The 25,182-nt window shown below is 35.0% G+C and overlaps 1 protein-coding gene across 5 annotated transcripts in view; it reads right to left on the reverse strand.

Annotated features, from left to right (window-relative positions):
* The window catches only part of CFAP54 (cilia and flagella associated protein 54), a 307,349-nt gene that overhangs the window by 213,137 nt on the left and 69,030 nt on the right, over positions 1-25,182 (reverse strand). For all 5 annotated transcript variants that reach the window (XM_086712592.1, XM_086712589.1, XM_086712590.1 and 2 more), the window contains 5 exons: positions 23,927-24,013; positions 23,713-23,834; positions 8,754-8,930; positions 2,121-2,213; positions 1,679-1,864 (listed from right to left, as the gene is read on the reverse strand). In XM_086712592.1, coding sequence (XP_086568718.1) covers positions 1,679-1,864; positions 2,121-2,213; positions 8,754-8,930; positions 23,713-23,834; positions 23,927-24,013 — 665 coding nt within the window. The remainder of the gene's footprint in view (positions 1-1,678; positions 1,865-2,120; positions 2,214-8,753; positions 8,931-23,712; positions 23,835-23,926; positions 24,014-25,182) is intronic.

The following is a 25,182-nucleotide window of genomic DNA, read 5'->3' on the forward strand; positions in this document are numbered from 1 at the left end:
TTTGAAAAATATGATAATATAAAATACCACTAAGATCTTACCTTCTAATACTAATCAACTATTAAGAGAAAAAAATAGCAAAATAGAAACATGATAAAATTTAAAATAGCCATCATTTCTACAGCCAACAATAGGCTTAAAATTAGATTCTTGAGACTTAGGTCAATGAGTCACTCTTTCTAGTGTCCTTATTCACTGGTAACGGGCAATCATTTCAGCAAATATGTTAATTCATGAGTATATTCATAACTAAAAACAATAACAATATTTATTAGTGCCTACTGTGTGGTAATTGCTATGGTTAAACATCTGGCATGCATAATTCCATTTAATACTCCTAATACATCTGGGAGGTAACTACTATTATTATTATTCCCACTTCACAGATGAAAGTTACTTGCTCAATATTACATGACTAGTGTGAACCTGAACTCAGGTCTGCGTGTCTTTACTAACCCAGATATTTCACTTCTGTAAATCCATCTCAAAAAAGCAATCGTGGATGCAGATAAAGATGTATATACCAAGATGTATAAGGCAGCTTTGCTTATACTAGCAAAAGACTGGAAAAATATCTAACTGCCCAACAATAAAGATTACTAAGTAAACTATGATCTATCTATAAGATGCAATATCATTAAAAGATGCAATATCAAAAAAAAAAGGTGCAATACCATTATAAAATACAGCTGTTAAAATTTATACTATGAGGGCGCATGGGTGGCTCAGTCAGTTAAGCATCTGACCTCAGCTCAGGTCATGATCTCACAGTTCACGAGTTCGAGTCCCATGTCAGGCTCTGTGCAGACAGCTCAGAGCCTGGAGCCTGCTTAGGATTCTGTGTCTCCCTCTCTCTCTGCCCCTCCTCCACTCACACTCTATCTTTTTCTCTCTCAAAAATAAATAAACATTAAAAAAAATTAAAAATTATACTATGGAAGAATACTTAATGGAATGAAAAAATTGTCAATTATATATTAAATGAAAATATCAGGATATAAAATAATATATACTATAATTAAAATTATATATTATACATAAATTCAAACACATATGTGTGTATGCATATGTTTATATAAAAATGTGTGTGTGTGTAAGTGTATACAGGCATACACACACACAAATGAAAAGATACCTCTGGATCAGGGTTTCTCAATCTTGGTACTACTGACATTTTGGGCTGGGTAATTCTTTGTTATGGAGGGCTGTTCTTTACATTTAGAGTGCTTATCAGCATCCCTGGCCTCTACCCACCAGATGCCAGAAGCACCCTCCTAGGTTATGACAACCAAAAATGTCTCCAGACATTGACAAATGTCCCCTAGGGGCCAAAATTGCCCCAGGTTGAGAACTGCTACTCTGGATGACAGGATAACAGTTAACATGTATTTTCTTCTTTGTGCATTTCAATATTTTCTAAATTTCTAAAATTACCATGTGTTACATTTGTAATCCAGGGGAAAAATGTTATTATAAAAATCAAATTCACTAAAAAGGAAAGAAATGATTCTTATTTTATGAGACTACCCTGCCCTAATGGAAAATGCATATTACAGGAGCTTTAAAATATCTGCTGTGACTTTTTTTCCCATTGGAAATTACTTAGTAACAGCTCAACAGAAAAAAAACAAAAACAAAAACAAAAAAAAACGCAAGAAATTAGCAGAATCTCTTCTACCTGCGTCAAGAACATCCGAGTAGTAACAGCAGAAAGAGGTGGATAAACCAGAATTGGTTTAGTTGTCTCCCCAATGGCATCACCAATAAGCTTCCCGTTAGAAGAATAAGCAGCAATTGCAAAGACATATTTTTCATTTGTTTCTAAACCTTTCACTTCAAAAATGCTTTTACCATCAGCTGGTATCTGTTAACAAAAACATATTTCAAGTTATGTATGGAAAATTGAAGTAATGTGACTTTAAAAATATGATTAAGTAACCCTTATATGTAATAAAAAACAAAAGCTTTTGCATTCACTGTTGGATTTTAGTTATCACTTAAACTGAAATTCACTGAAATAATGACATTATAAGGAGGGAAAAACACTTAATTGTCATAAATGAGTCTTTGGGTAAGATTTCCTGATGTTTAAAGTTTTTTTTTTTTTTAATTTGACATACCGCTTCTCCTGAGTTTGGGAGATGATTATTGTTTAGCCTTACTTTTCCATAGCTTCCTTCTGCTTTGCAACCCAAAATGCAGTACCAGGAGACCTGCAGAGGAGAAAGATGAGCCCATTATCTATAGTCTGTTTAACAAGGCATTCAATTTCTTTTATCAAGATGTGGCACTTGTGATGAGCAGTGGGTGTTGTATGGGAAGTGTTGAATCACTAAATTGTACACCTGAAACTATTATCACACTATATGTCAACTAACTGGAATTTAAATAAAAATTTTAAAGGCAAAAAAGATGTGGCAAAAGGAATACTTTTCCAAATGAAAATGTTACTATTCAAGTTTTAAAACATGGAATCTAAGTTTACAAATATATTTAGGTTTGTTCTCAAAAAAATATAATAATAAAGACAAATATAGGGCTTGTTTCCCTGAGACTACAAAGACTATTACTCATTGTTGACTATTTTAACTACCATGAACTGAGCAGTTCCTATATGCTAAATATTGTTAGGAAATTTACATAAACTTTCTAATATTTTCAACATCTGTATGAAATGGGATTACTATTGTCATTTTGCTTTACAGGAAATGGAGACACAAAAATGTTCAATAATTTGCTCAAGATCAGATAGCAGCATGGTATTTGATCATTCTTAAATATATGTGGGAACCAAAAGCAAATGCAAATTCTACAGGAACAATCAAACTTGAACTTTAATTAAGTGGTTAGAAATGGTTCTTCTGCCAAGATGCCAAAATAATGGAGATTGCTCACTGGAATGAACTGTTCTCACTGTAGAGAAAAAGGGAGCAAGTTGATACCTAGGGAATGGCCTTATAAAGGAGCCATATTGTCCTGGGGTTGGGGTTGAGGAGGTTGTCATCACTGTGTCACTCCCAACATCTCAACTCCTAAATGAGAGGAAAACTGGGAAGAAGGGAAAACATAATTGTCTCTAAGAAGCAACTGCCTCTTCAGTCCTGAGAGGAAAATACATCGCAATCCAGGCCTATCTCAAGAAACAAGAAAAATCCCAAATACAAAATCTAACAGCACACCTAAAGGAAATAGAAGCAGAACAGCAAAGGCAGCCTAAACCCAGCAGAAGAAGAGAAATAATAAAGATCAGAGCAGAAATAAACAATATAGAATCTAAAAAAACTGTAGAGCAGATCAACGAAACCAAGAGTTGGTTTTTTGAAAAAATAAACAAAATTGACAAACCTCTAGCCAGTCTTCTCAAAAAGAAAAGGGAGATGACCCAAATAAATAAAATCATGAATGAAAATGGAATTATTACAACCAATCCCTCAGAGATACAAACAATTATCAGGGAATACTATGAAAAATTATATGCCAACAAATTGGACAACCTGGAAGAAATGGACAAATTCCTGAACACCCACACTCTTCCAAAACTCAATCAGGAGGAAATAGAAAGCTTGAACAGACCCATCACCAGCGAAGAAATTGAATCGGTTATCAAAAATCTCCCAACAAATAAGAGTCCAGGACCAGATGGCTTCCCAGGGGAGTTCTACCAGACGTTTAAAGCAGAGATAATACCTATCCTTCTCAAGCTATTCCAAGAAATAGAAAGGGAAGGAAAACTTCCAGACTCATTCTATGAAGCCAGCATTACTTTGATTCCCAAACCAGACAGAGACCCAGTAAAAAAAGAGAACTACAGGCCAATATCCCTGATGAATATGGATGCAAAAATTCTCAATAAGATACTAGCAAATCGAATTCAACGGCATATAAAAAGAATTATTCACCATGATCAAGTGGGATTCATTCCTGGGATGCAGGGCTGGTTCAACATTCGCAAATCAATCAACGTGATACATCACATTAACAAAAAAAAGGAGAAAAACCATATGATCCTGTCAATCCATGCAGAAAAGGCCTTTGACAAAATCCAGCACCCTTTCTTAATAAAAACTCTTGAGAAAGTCGGGATAGAAGGAACATACTTAAAGATCATAAAAGCCATTTATGAAAAGCCCACAGCTAACATCATCCTCAACGGGGAAAAACTGAGAGCTTTTTCCCTGAGATCAGGAACACGACAGGGATGCCCACTCTCACCGCTGTTATTTAACATAGTGCTGGAAGTTCTAGCAACAGCAATCAGACAACAAAAGGAAATCAAAGGCGTCAAAATTGGTAAAGATGAAGTCAAGCTTTCGCTCTTTGCAGATGACATGATATTATACATGGAAAATCCGATAGACTCCACCAAAAGTCTGCTAGAACTGATACATGAATTCAGCAAAGTTGCAGGATACAAAATCAATGTACAGAAATCAGTTGCATTCTTATACACTAACAACGAAGCAACAGAAAGACAAATAAAGAAACTGATCCCATTCACAATTGCACCAAGAAGCATAAAATACCTAGGAATAAATCTAACCAAAGATGTAAAGGATCTGTATGCTGAAAACTATAGAAAGCTTATGAAGGTAATTGAAGAAGATTTAAAGAAATGGAAAGACATTCCCTGCTCATGGATTGGAAGAATAAATATTGTCAAAATGTCAATACTACCCAAAGCTATCTACACATTCAATGCAATCCCAATCAAAATTGCACGAGCATTCTTCTCGAAACTAGAACAAGCCATCCTAAAATTCATATGGAACCACACAAGGCCCCGAATAGCCAAAGTAATTTTGAAGAAGAAGACCAAAGCAGGAGGCATCACAATCCCAGACTTTAGCCTCTACTACAAAGCTGTCATCATCAAGACAGCATGGTATTGGCACAAAAACAGACACATAGACCAATGGAATAGAATAGAAACCCCAGAACTAGACCCACAAACGTATGGCCAACTCATCTTTGACAAAGCAGGAAAGAACATCCAATGGAAAAAAGACAGTCTCTTTAACAAATGGTGCTGGGAGAACTGGACAGCAACATGCAGAAGGTTGAAACTAGACCACTTTCTCACACCATTCACAAAAATAAACTCAAAATGGATAAAGGACCTGAATGTGAGACAGGAAACCATCAAAACCTTAGAGGAGAAAGCAGGAAAAGACCTCTCTGACCTCAGCCGTAGCAATCTCTTCCTCGACACATCCCCAAAGGCAAGGGAATTAAAAGCAAAAGTGAATTCCTGGGACCTTATGAAGATAAAAAGCTTCTGCACAGCAAAGGAAACAACCAACAAAACTAAAAGGCAACCAACGGAATGGGAAAAGATATTTGCAAATGACATATCGGACAAAGGGCTAGTATCCAAAATCTATAAAGAGCTCACCAAACTCCACACCCGAAAAGCAAATAACCCAGTGAAGAAATGGGCAGAAAACATGAATAGACACTTCTCTAAAGAAGATATCCGGATGGCCAACAGGCACATGAAAAGATGTTCAGCGTCGCTCCTTATCAGGGAAATACAAATCAAAACCACACTCAGATATCACCTCACGCCAGTCAGAGTGGCCAAAATGAACAAATCAGGAGACTATAGATGCTGGAGAGGATGTGGAGAAACGGGAACCCTCTTGCACTGTTGGTGGGAATGCAAATTGGTGCAGCCGCTCTGGAAAGCAGTGTGGAGGTTCCTCAGAAAATTAAAAATAGACCTACCCTATGACCCAGCAATAGCACTGCTAGGAATTTATCCAAGGGACACAGGAGTACTGATGCATAGGGGCACTTGTACCCCAATGTTCATAGCAGCACTCTCAACAATAGCCAAATTATGGAAAGAGCCTAAATGTCCATCAACTGATGAATGGATAAAGAAATTGTGGTTTATATACACAATGGAGTACTACGTGGCAATGAGAAAAAATGAAATATGGCCTTTTGTAGCAACGTGGATGGAACTGGAGAGTGTGATGCTAAGTGAAATAAGCCATACAGAGAAAGACAGATACCATATGGTTTCACTCTTATGTGGATCCTGAGAAACTTAAGAGAAACCCATGGGGGAGGGGAACAAAAAAAAAAAAAAAAAAAAGAGGTTAGAGTGGGAGAGAGCCAAAGCATAAGAGACTGTTGAGAACTGAGAACAAACTAAGGGTTGATGGGGGGTGGGAGGGAGGAGAGGGTGGGTGATGGGTACTGAGGAGGGCACCTTTTGGGATGAGCACTGGGTGTTGTATGGAAACCAATTTGACAATAAATTTCATATAAAAAAAAAAAAAAAAAAAAAAAAAAAAAAGAAGCAACTGCCTCTTATAGCTTAGCCTCTTCCTCCAGGTCAACAGAAAAATCCTAATGGTGTCTTATCTGCACAACTAGTTCTCAACCCTGGCTGTGCAGAATCACTTTTTAAAATGCAGTTTTCACAGAATCAACCATTTTTAAAAATTACATATACCCAAGTCTGCCTAGCCTCAATGAATTAGAGTTTCTGGTACAAGTATCCAAACTTCTGTGTCTATAAAGAAAACTGCTCAGGTAATTAAGGAACACTAGACAAAGGAAGAACTCCAATGACAAATACAGCATTGAAGGAACTTGGAAGCTGAAGCCAGAAAGGGAAAAAATTCAAATGATTCTCAGAAAAAATTTTAAAAACTAACTTTGCTTAACTTCCCATGCAAAAAAGAGTACCATTTTACACAGAAAGGAAAAAAGGCAGAAAGACTGTATTATATGACTTAGATTATTATTTCCTCTAAGTTAAGCTCTCTATGTAAACTAGAATTTGAAGGGTAAATTCTCTCTAAAAGCATTTTTACAAGCAGATTTATATTTTTATTTTTCTCCACAAATGAAAACATCTTAGTTTGTGTAATTATAAGGAACAATGTATAATTAGAATCTACACAACAGTAAAGACACCATGAACAAATCACCATTAACTTTAGAAGTAAAAGTTTATTAATAACATCAGCATTTTCAACTATTAAAACAGATTTTAATGAAACAAATGCTTAACACGAGATTTTGATAAAACAGAAGATGGCTGAACCCTCTAATCAGAAATATTATTTAAGACCACAGCACCATCTAGTGTTGATGAGCATGTAACAGCAATAATTTCCTAGAGCACACAACTCTGCTAATTTACAATATATATAAACTTCATATAATGTGCTAAGTGACAGGTCCCACAACTACAGGTCAGATATTGAATTCTTATATATTCCTATTTCTAAGCATTATGTAATAAGATAGACTATTTACTAATTTTAAACACATAAAAAAAGATTTTGGTTAAATGAACCAAAACATTTGAAAAAAAAAAAAGAAAGAAAACAAAGAAAAACTCTTGGTAAGGCATCTAGTCTTAGCTCTGTACCGAATTTCCAAAATCAGTGAATCCTCATTTCTAACCAGATCTAAAAAATCCAAAGTTTAACTTTCAAAATGCTAGCAATTATAATAATGCATTTATTACAGCACAGTTAGGTGTAAGATGAATGTTACTTCTATTTCCCTAATCATAAAGCATTATAAAGGTGATATTACTTCTCACTGATGTCCATATCCCATTAGTCTGAAGCTCCTCAAAGAATGGAATCAAACTTTGTGATTATTTTTGTACCTCCATTATCTTGCACAGAGTTGGACAGGTAAAAGATACTCAGTAATGCTCACTGGATACAATTTATCGAAAAAAATCATCAAATAATGTAATCACACTCTATACCATCATTAACTGTCTTAAGCAAACTTTACTATACATGTTTAATATAAGATATTGTGGAACATCAAGTATAATGTGCCAAGAATGTTATATGTTATCTCATTTAATTTTCACAATAAACATATTTTACAAATAAAACCACCACCATCACCACCACCTCAGAAAGTATATTTAGATTTCCTAAGGTCATATTGCTAGAAAGTAGGGGAGCTACAATTTTAAACCTGTATCTGTCTGACTTTAAAGCCTGTGCCCTTTCCACTATACCGAGTTGATATAAGTTCAGCAGAATATCCTAAAAACAATCAAAGATAAAACTTTATTTTTTATACAACATCAAAGAGAATGTTGTTGATCATCCAAAAAAAGGAAAATTTAATGTTTAAAATAGAAATCAGGTGGAACCAAATGCTTGTGAGGACACTAAATCTCAACTTAGAATCATATTTAGGCCAAGTTCCAAGGCATTGGAGATGGGAGAAAGAGTTCATCCTTCAATAAATACATAAAGATTTATGACTTATAATATGGTTGGAACTGTCATATGTTTATATTAAAAGAATCCCCCATTTACTTGGAAGAACTCTGGGAAGAACCTCAAAATTTGCTATTTCCAAATTTCCTATCTCCATCATTGGCTCTGAGAATAACATCTATCCTCCTCAAATGTCTGATTCCAGGTCATCTGAGACCTTCTCCATCTTGAACACACACTTGGTCAGCATATGACTGTGCCATGGTGATAAAGATACTTAAGACAGAAATACTTCTCTACTGTTTCTCCTTACTATACATTTGGGGATAGCAAGGCTATATACAGAGCATAAAGGGAAATAGCATAAAGAAGGAAAGGTCATGAAGAAACGTAGTTAAGACATTACAATACTAATCCCACTGTTCAGTGCTTATAAATAAGACTATTCAAGTCCTAAGAGCAACAGAGGTATCAATCATGATAGTCATAAAAGTACTTGTGTCGCTTTGCCTGAAATAAAGATCACAATGGGCAACATACCTTAACATCTGAAATAAATGGAGCAGGTTTCAATGTCACAGAACAATGAGTTCGGGATAGCAGGATAGGTGGGGGAGGGATTCTGTTTTTCTTTCTTTTCGAACTCTCCACATATTTTTGATATGAATATAGGGCATTTTGTTCTGTTTCAATCTTCTCAATTAAAGAATATGCTTCCTATAATAAAGTGTGAACATAGAAAAATACATTTCAAGATTTGTAGTGCATTTATATTTCTAGAATTCTGGTAATGTTAAACAACATTATCTAGCTATATATAGCTTTTTGAGCCTCAGAATTATACCTGCTTCAAGCATTGAATGCTTTAGCTACTAAATAAGGCCAAGTAAAAAATACCTATAAATTAAATAAATGGAGGCATACTTACATGTCTAATATGGTTATCATTATATTAATATTAAACATTTCATTTTCATATCAAACCCTATGAATATCTAACATCATAATTTCACTGTCCTTAACTAATTCATAGCACAATCATTTATATATACTGATGAACTATACACCTACCCTTAATGCAACTTGAAATGTGACTCTCAAGTAATGAGACTACTGGTATATGTGACTTATGAAAGGAATATTATTGAAAGTTTCTTACGATCAGCAAGGAGAAATAAAAACACCTATTCGGTGAGCCTGAAAGTAAGGTAAGCACCATTTCAAAAGGTAACACATTGAGAGATAATTCATAAAACAAAAAAATAAAAATCTGAAGATCTGAAGATTTCCAAAGAAAGTCTAAATATATCCACAACTATAATGCATGTAAATGGGTTAAAGTTGTCTTTTAAACTAAATTAAAAGGCAAAGACTCTTTAATTGAGGTCCAAAGCAAAAATCCACATAAAGATTAAAATTAAATGGATAATAGAGAAAAAACAGCCTTTCCAACAAATGGTACTAGGACAATCAGATATCCACATGGAGAATAATAAAGTACCCCTACATCCACTACATACAAATATTAACTCAAAATGAATTACAGACCCAAATGTAAGAGCTAAAATTATAAAATTCTTTTTTTTTTTTTTTTTAATTTTTTTTTCAACATTTATTTATTTTTGGGACAGAGAGAGAGACAGAGCATGAATGGGGGAGGGGCAGAGAGAGAGGGAGACACAGAATCGGAAACAGGCTCCAGGCTCTGAGCCATCAGCCCAGAGCCTGACGCGGGGCTCGAACTCACGGACCGTGAGATCGTGACCTGGCTGAAGTCGGACGCTTAACCGACTGCGCCACCCAGGCGCCCCTAAAATTATAAAATTCTTAAAACACATGAGTAAATCTTCACTGCTTTGAGTTAGGCAATGGTTTCTTAGATATGACAACACAAGCAAACTCACTCACACACACACACAACACGCACACACGCACACACACACACACCAAAAAGTTGATACATTAAACTTCATCAAAATTAAAAATTTCAAAAAAAAAAGAGAAAATATCTGCCAATCATGTATCTGACAAGTGATCTGTATTCAAAATACATAAAGAACTGTTACAAGTCAATAATAAAAAGACAAATAACCCCATTAAAAAAAAAAAGCGGACAAAGGTTTTGAACAGATAGTTCTCCAGAGAAGATCTCCAAATGGCCAATAAGTACAAAAAAGATGCAAAACATCACTGACCATTTAGGGATGAAAATACAAAATCAGCAAGCTAATTCAAGAGGCAGAAAATTTGAATGCAAGATAGTGATAGAGCTGAGAAACATATCCAAAAAATTCATCCCACAACGTCAGTCTCAACTGATTTCATTTTTAAAAAATTTCAAATCTCAAGGAACTAATAACTCCTATACTATTTAAAAATTTTGTAACTACAGACAAAGATAGATAGCTTCTCAAATAATTTTACAAAATTATTATAACCTTGATAACAAAACTTGAAAAGTGACTGCATGTAAAAACATAGGGCAATCTTCTTACAAATATAAATGCAAGAATTCTAAATAAGATACTAATACATTGAATCTAGCAATATATTAAAGAAATAATGTATGGTAATTATATTGTCTCTCTCCCAGGAATACGTGGATAATTTAATATTAGAAAGTGTATGAATACAATTTAATTTATCTATAAATCAAATGAGAAAAAATATGATTATAGGCTCAATGACCAAAAAAATTTTTTTGAACTTCTTTAATATTCATTGTTTATTTTTTTTAAAAAAAGAGGAGGTAAAAAGGAAAATTTTAAAAATCTTAAGACAAATAAAAATGGAAACACAACATACCAAAATCTATGGGATGCATCAAAAACACTTCTAAGAAGAAAGTTTATAAAGAAAATGCTTCCACTAAGAAAAAAGGAAGATCTGAAATAAACAATCTGACTTTATATTTCAAGGGAACTAGAAAAAGAACAAAAAGCTAAGCCTAAAATTAGTAGACGGAAGGAAATAACAAAGATGAGAAGGGAAATAAATAAAAGAGAGACCAGAAAAATAAAGAAAAGATCAACTAAAATAAGAGCTGGTTTCTTGAAAAGATAAACAGAACTGAAAAACTTTTAGCTAGACTAAGAGAAAAAGGGAGAAGACTCAAATAATATCAGAAATGAAAGAGGAGACATTATAACTGATACCACAGAAATACAAAGAACCATAAGACATTACTATGAACATTACACACCAACAAATTATATAACCTAGAAGAAATTGATCAATAACTTGAAATATATGACTTACCAACTCAGAATCATGAAGAAATAGAAAAGATGAACAGGCCAATAACAAGTAAGGAGATGAATTAGTAATCAAAAACCTCCCAATAAAGAAAAGCCCAGAATCAGAAAAATTTAAAGAATCAGTATCAATCATTCTTAAACTATTCCAAAAAAATGAAGAGAAGGGGACACTTCCAAACTGATTTTATGAAGCCAGTATGCCCCTGATAACAAAGCCTGGCAAGGACACTACAACAAAAGAAAATTACAGGTCAACATCCCTGACGAATATAAATGCAAAAATCCTCAACAAAATATTGGTAAACCAAATATAACAATACATTAAAAGGATTATACACCATGATGAAGCAGGATTTATTCCTGGGATGCAAGGATGGCTCAACATAAATGTGATACAAATCAGTAAATGCGATAAACCACATCAACAAAATGAAAGATAAAAATAATATGATCATTTCAATAGATTCAGAAAAAGAATTTAACAAAATTAAACATCCTTTTATGATTTAAAAAAAAAAAAAAAAAAAAACCTCTCTACAAACTGGATATAGAAGAATCATACCTAAACATAATAAAGGCCATATATGGCAAACCTACTGCTAACATCGTACTCAATGGCAATGGGTCGAAAGCATTCCCACTAAGATCAGGAAGAAGACAAGAGTGCCCATTCTTACCACTCCTATTCAACATGCTACTGGACATCCTAGCCAAAGCAATCAGAAAAGAAAAAGAAATAAAAAGTATCGAAATCTAAAAGAAAGAAGAAAATTGTCTCTGTTTACAGATGACATGATTATATAGAGAGAAAACTGCAAAGACTCAACCAAAACACTGTTAGAACCAATAAACAAATTCAGTAAAGTTGCAAGATCCAAAATCAACATATAAAAATCTGTGGCATTTCTATACACTAACAACAAACTATCCAAAAAATAAAAATAAGAAGAAAACAGTCCCATTTATATTAGTGTCAAAAACAAGAAAAGAGCAATAAACTTAACCATGGAGGTAAAAAAGGTCTGTGCATAAAACGTTGATGAAAGAAACTGAAGAAGACACAAATAAATGGAAAAATTCCCAGTGTTCATGGGTAGGAAGAGTTAATATTATTGAAATATTCATAGTACACAAAATGATCTACAAATTCAATGTAATCTTTATGAAAATTCCAATGGCATTTTTCACAGAAATAGAAAAGGCAATCCTAAAATTCATATAGAATGACAAAAGATCCAAATAGCTGACACAGACTTAGGCAAGAAGAACAAAGCTGATCTCAAACTATATAACAAAGCTGTAGTAATCAAAAATATGGTATAGATAGATAGAGAGAGAGAAAGAAAGGAGGAAGGGAGAGAGAAAGGAAGAAGAAAAGAAGGAAAGAAAGACCAATGGAATAAAACAGAGAGCCCAGAAATATGGTCAACTAATTTTTGACAAAGTCTCCAAGTATATACAATGAAGAAAGGTTCTTTAGGTTCTTTAATAAATAGGTTCTTTAATAAACGGTATTGGGAAAACTGGATATCCATATTTAAAAGAATGAAATTGGACCATTATCTTATTATATGCAAAAATCAACTCAAAATGGATTAGAGACTTAAACATAAGACCTGAAAACCACAAACTCCTAGAAGAAAACATAAAGGAAGAGCTCTTTGACATTGGTTTAGGCAACAATTGTTTTTGGTTCTGACAGAAGAGGTATAGGCAACAAAAACAAAAGTAAATAAGCTAAAAACCTTCAGCACAGCATAGGAAACAATCAACAAAATGAAAAGGCAACCTATGGAACTGGAGAAAATATTTACAATCTATACATTCAATAAGGCCTTGATATCTAAAATATATAAGGAACTGTAAACTCAATAGCAATCAATCCAGTCAAATAATTTAAAAATGGACCAAAAAAACCCAAATAGACATTTTTCCAAAAAAGACATTCAGATGGCCAACAGGTACATGAAATGATGCTCAACATCACTTATCATCAGGGAAATGTAAATAAAAACCACCATGAGATAGTATCTCACACCTGTTAGAATGTCTATTACCAAAAAGACAAATGATAACAAATGTTGGTGTAGATGTGGAGAAAAGGGAACCTTTGTACAATGTTGGTAAGAATGTGAACTGGTACAACCAATGTGGTATACAGTATGGAGGTTCCTCAAAAAATTAAAAATAGAACTATCATGTAATCCAGCAATCCCACTTCTGGGTATTTATCCAAAACAAATGAAATCATTATCTTAAGGTGTATCTGCACTCCTATGTTCATTGCAGCATTATTCACTGTCACCCAGATGTGAAGACAATCTAAGTGTCCACTGATAGATAAATAAAGAAACTGTGTTACATATATACAATGGAATATTATTCAGCCTTAGAAAATAAGAAAATTCTGCCAATTGGAGTGACATGTATGACCTTGAGGGCATTATACTAATGAAATGAGCCAGACAAAGAGAAATACTGTATGGTATCATGTATATGTGTAATCTGAAAAAATAAAAGTCAAACTCATAGAAACAGTAAGTAGAATGGTGATTGCCAAGGGCAAGAAAGAGGGGATTCGGTCAAGAGGCACAAACTTCCAGTTATAAGATGAATAAGTTCTGAAAATCTAATGTAGAGCATGGTGACTACACTTAATAATAGTGTATTGCATCCTTGAAATCTGGCAAGAAAACATATCTTAAGTGTTCTCACCCAGAAAAAAAAAAGGTAACTACATGATATGATAAAATGTGTTAATTAAGCTGATTGTGGTAACCATTTTATAATGCACAATAGTCCCTACTTATCCACAGGAACACATTCCAAGCCCCTCAATGGATGCCTGAAACCACAGACATATCAAACCCTATATATACTATTTTTTTCTTATACATATATACCTATGATAAAGTTTAATTTATAAATTAGGCACAGTAAGGGATTAGCAATATCTAATAATAAAATAGAACAATTATAACAATATATTATAATAAAAGTTATGTGAATGTGGTCTCAAAATATCTTATTGTACTTGTACTCATCCTCTTCCTGTGACAATGTGAGAAGATAAAATGCCTATGTGATGAGATGAAGTGAAGTGAATGTCATAGGCACTGTGACACAGCATTAGGCTACTACTGACCTTCTGAGGATACATCAGAAGGAGAATCATCTGCTTCTGGGCTGTGGTTGTCTGAAGGTAACTGATTCTTCAGAAAGCAAAACCACGGATAAGAGGAGACTACTCTATATGTACATCAAATCATCACATTATACATTCTAAGTATATTACAATTTTATTTGCCAATTATGCCTCAGTAAAGATGGGGGTGTGGCAAACCTCAGTAAACTAGGAAAGCTCTTGCCTTAGCATGAGAAAAATATTAATTTTAGCCAATAGCCAAAATTATGGCTAATAGGGAAGCACTAAAAGAATTATCAATAAAATCCAGAAGGAGACACAATGCCCCTATTCATTTTTGTCTGGAAGTTCCAGCCAATTTAATAAATTTAAGAAATGAAATACCGAAAATGAGAAGACAGATGTCTGCCTACCAAATTTCAAATACATTTCACTCTGATACAAAAACCTGTACTGTCTCCCCTGCAGAAGACATGCTAAGTTCAAAGCTTCCATTTGGAGATGGGGACTTGAGCTCAAAAGAAAGGGTAAGACTGGAGATAGGATCCACAAGTCATTTGCATCAAAGTGATATTTAAAACTGAGTGAGTAAACTAGTTCCCTGTGGGAGTGTAGATTATAAAACTGTAGTATCATACATTTTCTCCTAAAATAAAGATTGACCTAAATTGAGATCAGAATGAACTCATTTTTATTGTTTATAGGAAATGGCTGACATTAAGGTCTAAAATCATTAGTTGTGATTAAAATTTATCTGTAATAATAAATGGGCTTTTAAATTCTGCTTGTTCTGTGCAAGGAGGGCTTGAATTTTTTTTTTTTTTTTTTTTTTTTTTTTGGCATTTATCGTTAAGAATCTTAGCCATCTGCATAGGACAATTACTCCATCATGTGAGAAGGGGTGTATTAAATGGTAACCATGTTCCTAGGGCCTACATGGTAAAGACCTTAGCTGTTTAGACTCAAAACTAATTTACAGACATGTGGTGCTCAGTATAACTTGAATCATTGAATGAATGAATCAATCAAGGGGATAGGATGGTATCTATTATTCATTACCATCTCTACTTTTTCACTCATTCAACCAAACTGAGAAGAATGGAGAAAATGGATGGAAAGAGAGATGTTAAAGGAGCTGTGTCTTAACACACTATGAGAGAATCAAGGAATCAGCAGTGCCAGTTCAGCCCAGAGGACACAACAACTATGGGGCTGGACAGAGGCTCATTGACCTTTCCACCCTATACCATAGACAAAAGACCAGATTTGGCTCCCTGAGAGAACAGACAGGCCCACAGAGCAGGGTTCTCTCAAAAGGCAACAATAGGTAGGAGCTTGATGAGGAAGAGACCAGAATCAAAATGAGGAAGAAGCTTGAGCAGAAAAAGATAAATAGATTCCTCCCAGATAACTGTGGAAAATTTTAAAGACATTCCTACTTGAACAGAAGGGAGATGAAAGCTATTATATTTTGAACATTAAATGTTAATGTGCCTTCATTTGCGTCACAGACTGTGGAGACCAAGATATTTTAGGCTGCATAAGAACAGGTGAGATCAGCCTGAGGAAAAATTATGCAACACAAGGGAAGGGACCAATACTTTAAAAGTTTCCGTCCTCTGGATTATGTGTGCAGCCTATAAAATGCACCAGCAGCCCTGGTTTACTGGCCCTAATATTAACACACACTACTTTTGACCTTATCTCAACTGGCTAGCCAACTGCCCTGGGCTTATTTCCAAAATTTGCCTCAGCAGTTCATGCTCCAGTAAACCAGTCGGACACTAGCATCTTCTGACTTGAATTTAGCAGCTTCTCTCTCCATATCCATGAATCCAACTGAGATTTTTTAAAACTTCCTGCTTTCTGCCATGGCACAGATATTTCTCCAACCTGGCTATTGATCAATATCATCTATGGAGTTTATTTAAAAATTAAGATATTCCATCCCCACCCCGAACCTATTTAATAAAAATCTCCAGGGATGAGTCTTGAGCATCTGTATTTTTTTTTAAGTTTATTTCTTTATTTTGAGAGAGAAAGTGCGGCGGAGGTGGGAGGGCAGCGAGAGTCGGAGAGAGAATCCCAAGCAAGCTCCGTGCTCAAACTCACAAACTGTGAGATCATGACCTGGCCTGAAATCAAGAGTTGGAGGCTTAACCAAGTGAGCCACCCAGGTACCCCAAACATCTGTATTATTAACAAATGTCAAGGATAATTTTGAAGTACAGCAGTGACTGGGAGCCACTGATTGAAATGAGTTAATCAGCTTCCTACCCTTTCTCTCAGTCTCTAATCTCCTCAACCTCATCATCTAGCCTTTCAATGACTCCTCCTATACTTGTTACAGTGCAAACTCCTCCACAGCCCTTTGTATTCTGATCATGATTATACTTTCTAGCCTTATCTCCTTCTCTACTCTTTTGTTCTCCCATAACTACCTCCTATCCTTCCCTGAGAACTTGTGCTTGTCACGCCTTGAAGCTTTTCCCATGCAACTTCCTCTTCCTGAAGGGTTTTACATCCTTTTCTGTGCTTCAAGACTCACTCAAAAATCACCTCTGAATCCTCCCAAAAGAAGTCCCACACATTTAGGTACTTAACTCTCGTCATTTACCATTCTTTATTTTAGCTGGTATCACACAATACAATCTGTGTACGTGATTGTCTACACTCTCTAAGCAATGAGTGTCTTGGCCACAATGACAGTGCTTTATTTATCTCTTTAGGTTCAGTAAATGTGTTTTGAATGAAAGATATATGAAATTATGACAGACAAGGATGCTCTATAATGCATTTTAAGAGAATATGTTTAAAATGTTCTGATTCAGTCTTGATCAGTTTTAACTTTAGACTCCCCAACTCAGATTCCATGGCCCAATTTGAAATAGACTAATAAAAGCACTAAGGTCTTAAATGAAAGGTAACAAAAGTCTAAAACAGAGTCCTTGATTTATGTAAATCAGATAAATTCTATAATAGTACTCAAGGTAAAACCTAGTGCTAGTTAGAAATTAAAATCCTGTGGAGAAATAGGAACCCTCTTGCACTGTTGGTGGGAATGCAAACTGGTGCAGCCACTCTGGAAAACAGTGTGGAGGTTCCTCAAAAAATTAAAAATAGACCTACCCTATGACCCAGCAGTAGCACTGCTAGGAATTTACCCAAGAGATACAGGAGTACTGATGCATAGGGGCACTTGTACCCCAATGTTTATAGCAGCACTCTCAACAATAGCCAAATTATGGAAAGAGCCTAAATGTCCATCACCTGATGAATGGATAAAGAAATTGTGGTTTATATACACAATGGAGTACTACGTGGCAATGAGAAAGAATGAAATATAGCCCTTTGTAGCAATGTGGACGGAACTGGAGAGTGTTATGCTAAGTGAAATAAGCCATACAGAGAAAGACAGATACCATATGGTTTCACTCTTATGTGGATCCTGAGAAACTTAACAGGAATCCATGGGAGAGGGGAAGGAAAAAAAAAAAAAAAAGAGGTTAGAGTGGGAGAGAGCCAAAGTATAAGAGACTCTTAAAAAATGAGAACAAACTGAGGGCTGATGGGGGGGGGTGGGAGGGAGGGAAGGGTGGGTGATGGGTATTGAAGAGGGCCTCTTTTGGGATGAGCACTGGGTGTTGTATGGAAACCAATTTGACAATAAATTTCAAATATTTAAAAAAAATGAAACTAATTTAAAAAAAAAAAAGAAATTAAAATCCTAACTTAGTAAGCCAAATCATTGAGTTGCTAAAAGCATTCCATTTATAAGAGAGTGACTGGTACACTAATTAGAAAAAATATCTATACCCCCATGTTCATTTCAGCATTATTTACAATAGCCAAGACACATTATATATATATGAATATATAACTCATATGTATGAATATTATTCAGCCATAGAAAAAAAATGAAACCTTGCCATCTGAGACAACATAGATGGACCCTGAGGGCATTACGTTAAGTGAAATAAGTCAGAAAAAGACAAATACCATATGATGTCATTCACATATGGAATCTGAAAAAAACCAAGTTCATTGGTGGTTGCCAGTTGGTTGGGGGTGAGAGGTGGGACAAAAATGGGTGAAAGGGGTCAAAAGGTACAAATTCCCAGTTATAAAATAAGTCATGGGGGTGTAATGTACAGCCCAGTGACTACAGCTAATAATACTGTATTCCTTATTTAAAAGTTCCTAAGAGAGTAAATCTGAAAAGTTGTCATCACAAGAAAAAAAATTTTGTAACTGATAACAAATACCTAAGTTAATAAGATTTTTTGCAGTGATCATTTAGCAACATATACAAATATCGAGCCATTACGTTACACACCTGAAACTAATATAACGTTATATGTCAATTACACATCAATTTTTAAAAAAGAAAGTGATTAGGGCTTTTTAAAGGGGGTTCCTCAAATAAAAGGAAAAAAATATTACCAGAAAAGTAGTCCCAAAAACTCAAGAAAGAAAAATTCCCATGAAACCAGCTCTATTCAACTGTAAAAAGAGAAAATGTTCTCAGTATGGACATGACTGTTGCCTATAACACGTCCAACATGTTGCCTAATATGTCCATCAAAACATATTGTTTTATTGCCATTAAAAATTGTACTGAAGTCCAAAGTACTTTTGTCTGAATGTAAATCTCTGCCTATAGTTCCCATAGAGAAACAGACCTGCTTCTTTTTAGAAGTTACTCAATGCTTACGAGGACAGATTGACATTAAATACGTTTGACATCGACAGTGCAGCAAAACACTTGGGGAAAGATATAATGCAATCTTCAAGGTCATGATTAACAACTATCCATAAAAAACGATCATAAGATTGGAATAATAAAGTACCATATTTATTACTTGTCTAGTAGACCTCCTGAGGTATATTCTGGATTCTCAGCACTATTACATACATTTTAGAAGGAGATGAAAAGTTAAGTCATATCCAAGAATCCAGGAAAGAAATATTTTTTTATTGCTAAGAATAAAATATACAATTTATAAGATCAATCTCGGAGACAACACAAAAAGAAACATACAGTTTGATAGAGGAAAGTATATCTAGAACACCAAAAAATAGTTCTGATATGATAAAACAGAATGTTCCAGAATGCTTAAAGTGGAAGACAGAGTAGTAGTAGTAGTAATAATAATAATAATGGCTAACATTTATTGACTGCTTGTTCTGTGCCAAATGCTAAGCATTTTACATGCATCATTTCCTTGAATCTTCCCAAGAACCCCCATTTTATATATGAAGAAATTAAAACTTAGGAGAGCATAAGTAACTTGACCTTGATCATACAGCTAGTCAGTAGCAGAACCAAAACTTTAACCCAACACCCTATACTCCTAACTACTATGTATCTTGTCTTAATACAAAGCTAAGTTAAAAAGAAGCATGGAAAGGCAACCTGGATGAAGTTTCCTATGAAATACCGTTAAAACTTGAAATGTAAGTCAGCTAAAATCTCCCGTCAATAGTTTGAAGTCTAGGGGGTCAAAATATGACTTCACAGGAGGGGGTCAGAATCAGAAAGAATTTGCTCTTTATGGGAAAGACTTCAACATGGAACAATTAAAAAGAGCTGATAAGATCTCTGAAAAAAAATTGATTTACATATATTCTTTCCCCAAAAGCAAATAGAAGTGATTTGACTAAAATGCTATAAAATAGGAAGAATAATTATACTTAGTAATCCAATTACCGCTAATGTAATAAAAAGCCAACATGGACTTTCAGAAGCCCAATAACCAAGACAGGAAAAAGAGGGGGGGGGGGGTTGGAAATCCCCATAATCAAAAAACAAACCAGTCATTTCATTTAGAAAGCTAACAAGCTATTATCAAAGGTTTGTCTCTCACTCCTGGCAACAAGTTGGTCCACTTATAACTGATTAGGAATAAAATGGACACCTGATGAGATTATGCAGCTCCACAAGGTCAGGAAACTTCTGAAAAACTAAAACAGGGTATGAATTATTTAAGAGTTCTGAAAAGAAAAAGACCCAGGCTTTTCAAACCTTTTTATGGTATCAGGTGACACATCAGTTACTGATTTGGGGATAACTTTATTACAAAATCATGATAATGTAAACCATTCTGTAATATACCCCAGCAGAAATGATTGCCAAGGGAAAGAAATTTATTTGTCTTCTTTAAAGAAAGAAAGTTTGGCAATTATTTGAGCCATAACATCATTGTTTACGAGAGTACTCTAAGGACTGATCATTAAGCCTTAACACTTGGATAAAAAACTACCACTGAGGAGCAGAGGTGGCTATAGATGATTTCAGAACTTCTAAATAAATATTCAACATGTTCCTAGTTGGTGAAATCCTTGTGGAGGACCCCTCATAAAAAAAAAAATAGAGCCTCTAAATGCATCTCATGATTCTATCCTAAGAGGACATTATACTTACAATTTTTCTTAAGTTAAAATAGTTTCACTTAAGAAATAGAAGGAAAAGGCACACAGGGAGAAAAGCATGAAAACTTCTGACTTCTCACAACTCCAGTGTGTCCCCCAGTGTCAAAGGTAGGAAGATAGAGATATAACAGGGGAATGAGCATATTATGACAGCACGAAGACCAGATTCAGTCATAATAAAACAAAAGGGAAAATCCCAGAGGCTTTATTCTCTCCAGGCTCTGAGAGGCCACAAAATTACTCCTGAGAGAAACAGTTCTAAAAGAAAGATAAGTTTTATTTGATGTAGAAATAGGACTGAAGTATTAGTATCCTCCAAGTACCAGATAGTAGCAAGGGGCTTCAGAAGCATCTGATGAGAAAATGAATCTGAATACACCCCCAAAGTTTTCCAAAAAAATCAGGCACCAGTCATCTGAGACTATCCAAACTATCATAAAACTCCTTCATTCAAATGCTAGATATTCAAATTTAATAAGGCTCTCCCCTAATACTGCCAGGACGGACTTACCAACCTTGAACACCAATAGCATCAGTCCATCCAAAATCCTCAGACTTCCTCTGTGGTCTCTTCTTCTTACCATCTTATCCCAATACCCACCCCTCCCCTTGCATCTATGCTTCTGTGACACTGAGACCTATAGGACCACAAGAACTCTATGAGATTTCTAGCTTCAGGAACTTTGTACATGTTGTTTTCTCTTCCATAATATCATTTCCACCCTTTGTCTTCCTCTTTCTCTGCCTGTCAGTATTCAACTTTTCTGTATGTTTCCTTTTCTGTATGTTTACAGAAATTTCCTTTACAGTATTTCCTTTTCTGTATGTTTCCTTAAACATTACCCACTGCTGGGTTGGGTACTCCTTTGCCTAATTCCCCTGGCACTCTTTGCAATGAAAGCATCTATAGCAATGACCCATAATTACCTACTTACTTATCTATGTTCCCACAGACTGGATTTATCTTGAAGGCAGGGACCACAAAGAGAAGGCAACCCATCAATATTTCTTAAATAAATAAAGGATTTAATTTGTTTTTATCCCCTGTACTCAGCATAATACCAGGCACACAATCAATGTGCAATAAATATTTGCTGAATGGATGGTAAGTACTCAAAAACATTTTTTGGATGAAGTAATGGACAGATGATCAGAGAGTGCTATATATCAGAAATCTTAAATTCCAATATCCTACTTTCTGACCTCAAATACCTATCCTTCCAGCTCTCTCAGATTCTGATTTTCTGGTCTCTGACCTCACAGAGATGTCTAGTCTCTTGACATCTTCCTAGTCACCAAGCCTTTAAAGACCGTGAGGGTGTCATTTCCCTCTCACTCATTCTGTACCCATTTTTATTATGAACTTTTAACCCATACTATCATTTGTAAAAATCCAGCCCTGTACATATTTCTGCTGTCACAAATATTCTGCTGTCACAGCTACTAAAAATAACACACCAGGATAATGTCATACCACTATTCAGATGGGGCTTCTTAAAAATTCATGGTCTTCAACTTCAGCCAGAACTTTGGGCTGGCCAGTCCTTTAACTTGGAGTCAGCTTCCCCATCCATTCCTCATTCATTCCTCTCCACTCTGTAACCATCTTCTCTCTCCTCGGTCCAACTGTCCACCCTTGCTCTCCGCTGTTGGCAGATATCCCTTGCTTCCTACTCTATCAGATGATTGGCATAAGAAGGCATCAACTCAACTCTCTGCCTCCACACTAATAGACTCACTCTAATCTACATCAGTCTCTTCCTCCTTCCCTTTTATATCAGAGGATGAGGCGTCTGCCCTGCAGCCCACCCTCCACTGAAGATGAATCACTTTATCTGTGTTTTCAATCATCTCCTTCCCTCTTCTAATAGGATTCTGCTCTATCATTAACCCCTCTCATATCTTCAATTCCTTTTCTTCTGGCTCTTCATCCTCATTATATAAATATGCTAAACTTTTTCTCTTAAACTCTTCTTAAACTCTGTATCTTCTCCCTAGCTTTGACCTACTTTTGTCTTTCTCTTATCAGCTAAACTACTTGTATCATTATTCTCTACTTCACCATGTGCCATTCACTCAGCCAATACAATCAAATTTTTATGGGTAATACAGTATGAGAGACAAAATTTTTAAAAATCCCCTAACTTTAAATTTTACTGCCCTCAAAAATTTAAACTCTAAAATCAATATACAATGAATCAGCAAGAAGACAGAACAATTTCCAGGTCAGAGTAAGATAATAAGGCATTTGGTCCACAAATCAGCAATACCACCGGAGAGGAGATATGTGAGCCAATGGACTTGAAGTATTTTAATTCCATAGTAAGGAATGCATTATGCTAGCATAGTGTCACTTAAATTCTATAGTTTCCCTTATTTTTAATCCTTCTGATTTTATTTGGCTTCCAATGTAAGTTGCCCCTACAAAGAGAAAATACAGTGAGAGGATCTATCATTTTAGGAGAGTTCAGGACTGGCAATACAAATTAGTTCCCTGTTCAGAACCATTCTACTTCTCAAAAGAGAGGACTAGATATAGGGACCCTAAAAGTTCATAATCTAACGAACACATTATTTTTAGCAAAGGGAACTAAATCATTCATTTAACAATGGTTGTTATGTCAGGAGTAAAAAAAAAAAAAAAAAAGGAATGGCATGCTGTTACCATCAAAAAGTTGTGTGAACATGTAGAGGCTGCATCTTTTTCAAATACTAGAAGAGCTTTCTGCATCAAGTAAATCGCTTTGGACAGCTTATTCTTCTTTATTTTATTCATTACACTTAATTCTGAAACAGAAAATACACATTTTTACCAAAAGGGAAACATAAAAACTATCTTTAAATTTTTTGGAAAAACAGTTTATCCCAATTTTAATTACCTGTAAAACAGTCAATGCTTCTAGATTGTTTCAGCTTTTTTGGATCTTTGGCAGATACATGCTTGCTAGCAGCTGGAGTCTGCAAAACTGAAGAAGGAGAAGATTGCCATTACAATTAGATTTGTATCCAAAAAAGGCCATGTTTTCTAAACATTAAAGGGTAACTATCTATTTGCAAAATTATTACTTCCTCTCATATGTCATGTCTTTTTTCATTAATAGATAAAAATTCAAACAAATCTACAACAATCTATAAATAAATGCAGTTTAATTGACAAACTGTCTTTTATTTGCCACGGTATGCCTGAGGACATAAAAAATATTCAAATTATAAAAATATTTAATTTGCTATCTCATCTTAAATAAAATCATCTTGAAAGTTGATAAATAAGATCCAACCTACTTTTATTCACTTCCCTTTTGATAAACTTTTTAAAACTGCTCCATCCACGATCCCTGCAAGATCCCTGCAAGTCCCTTGCCAGCTGACTATGGGCAGTGAGAGATCCTGGTGTACAGTTGGGATGAGCCATCACTGTGGTCTAGGAAAGAGAGGATGATGGAGAAGAGAATAAAAGTATGCTGGCCCAGGAAGATGGAGAATGTTGCTCTGATTTTGATTTTTGAGGTCTGGTCCTCAAGAGATCAGGCACTATTTTGTTTCTTGGAGGTATGTGAAGGTACTTGTAGTAACCTGACAATAAACCCCTGTTATTTTAATTATTTGTGCTAATGCCATGAGATGATGATTGACTGATGAAAAGATGCCAACAGATACCATTAAAGGATATAAAGTTTCTTTAATGGTGAAGGATAAGGGAATTTCTCTGCATGGAGACAGCAACACAAAGCAGAAAATAATGCATCATTCTCTCAGTACCTGGTGTATTATAAGTGCTAACTAAGTGATGACTCTCATGAGTATAACAGTTGGAGATAAGAAGGCTCTCATGAGTATAATAGAGATAAGAAGGATGAGATTCAAGAAAACTCTGAATGCCCAACGCAGATAAGTCATATTTAATGCCACTATCATCAACAGGCAACCACTGTAAAGTTCTTGAATGAGAATGACAAAAGCAGTATTTAGGCAACATTAGTCTGGCAGCAGCATGCAAGAATGAAGAAAGAAGGAAAAAATGAAAATCTTTGCTAGGGTGATAGTTCAATAAGTGGAGAAAAACATCAAGGAGTCCCAGAGATATTGCAAAGGAATAATAACTAAGCCCATTTAAATTTGAGCTCAAGTCTACCAT

The sequence above is a fragment of the Puma concolor genome, chromosome B4 (genome assembly GCF_028749965.1).
Source record: "Puma concolor isolate L17-30 chromosome B4, mPumCon1.1.hap2, whole genome shotgun sequence".
NCBI classification, from domain to species: Eukaryota; Metazoa; Chordata; class Mammalia; order Carnivora; family Felidae; genus Puma; species Puma concolor.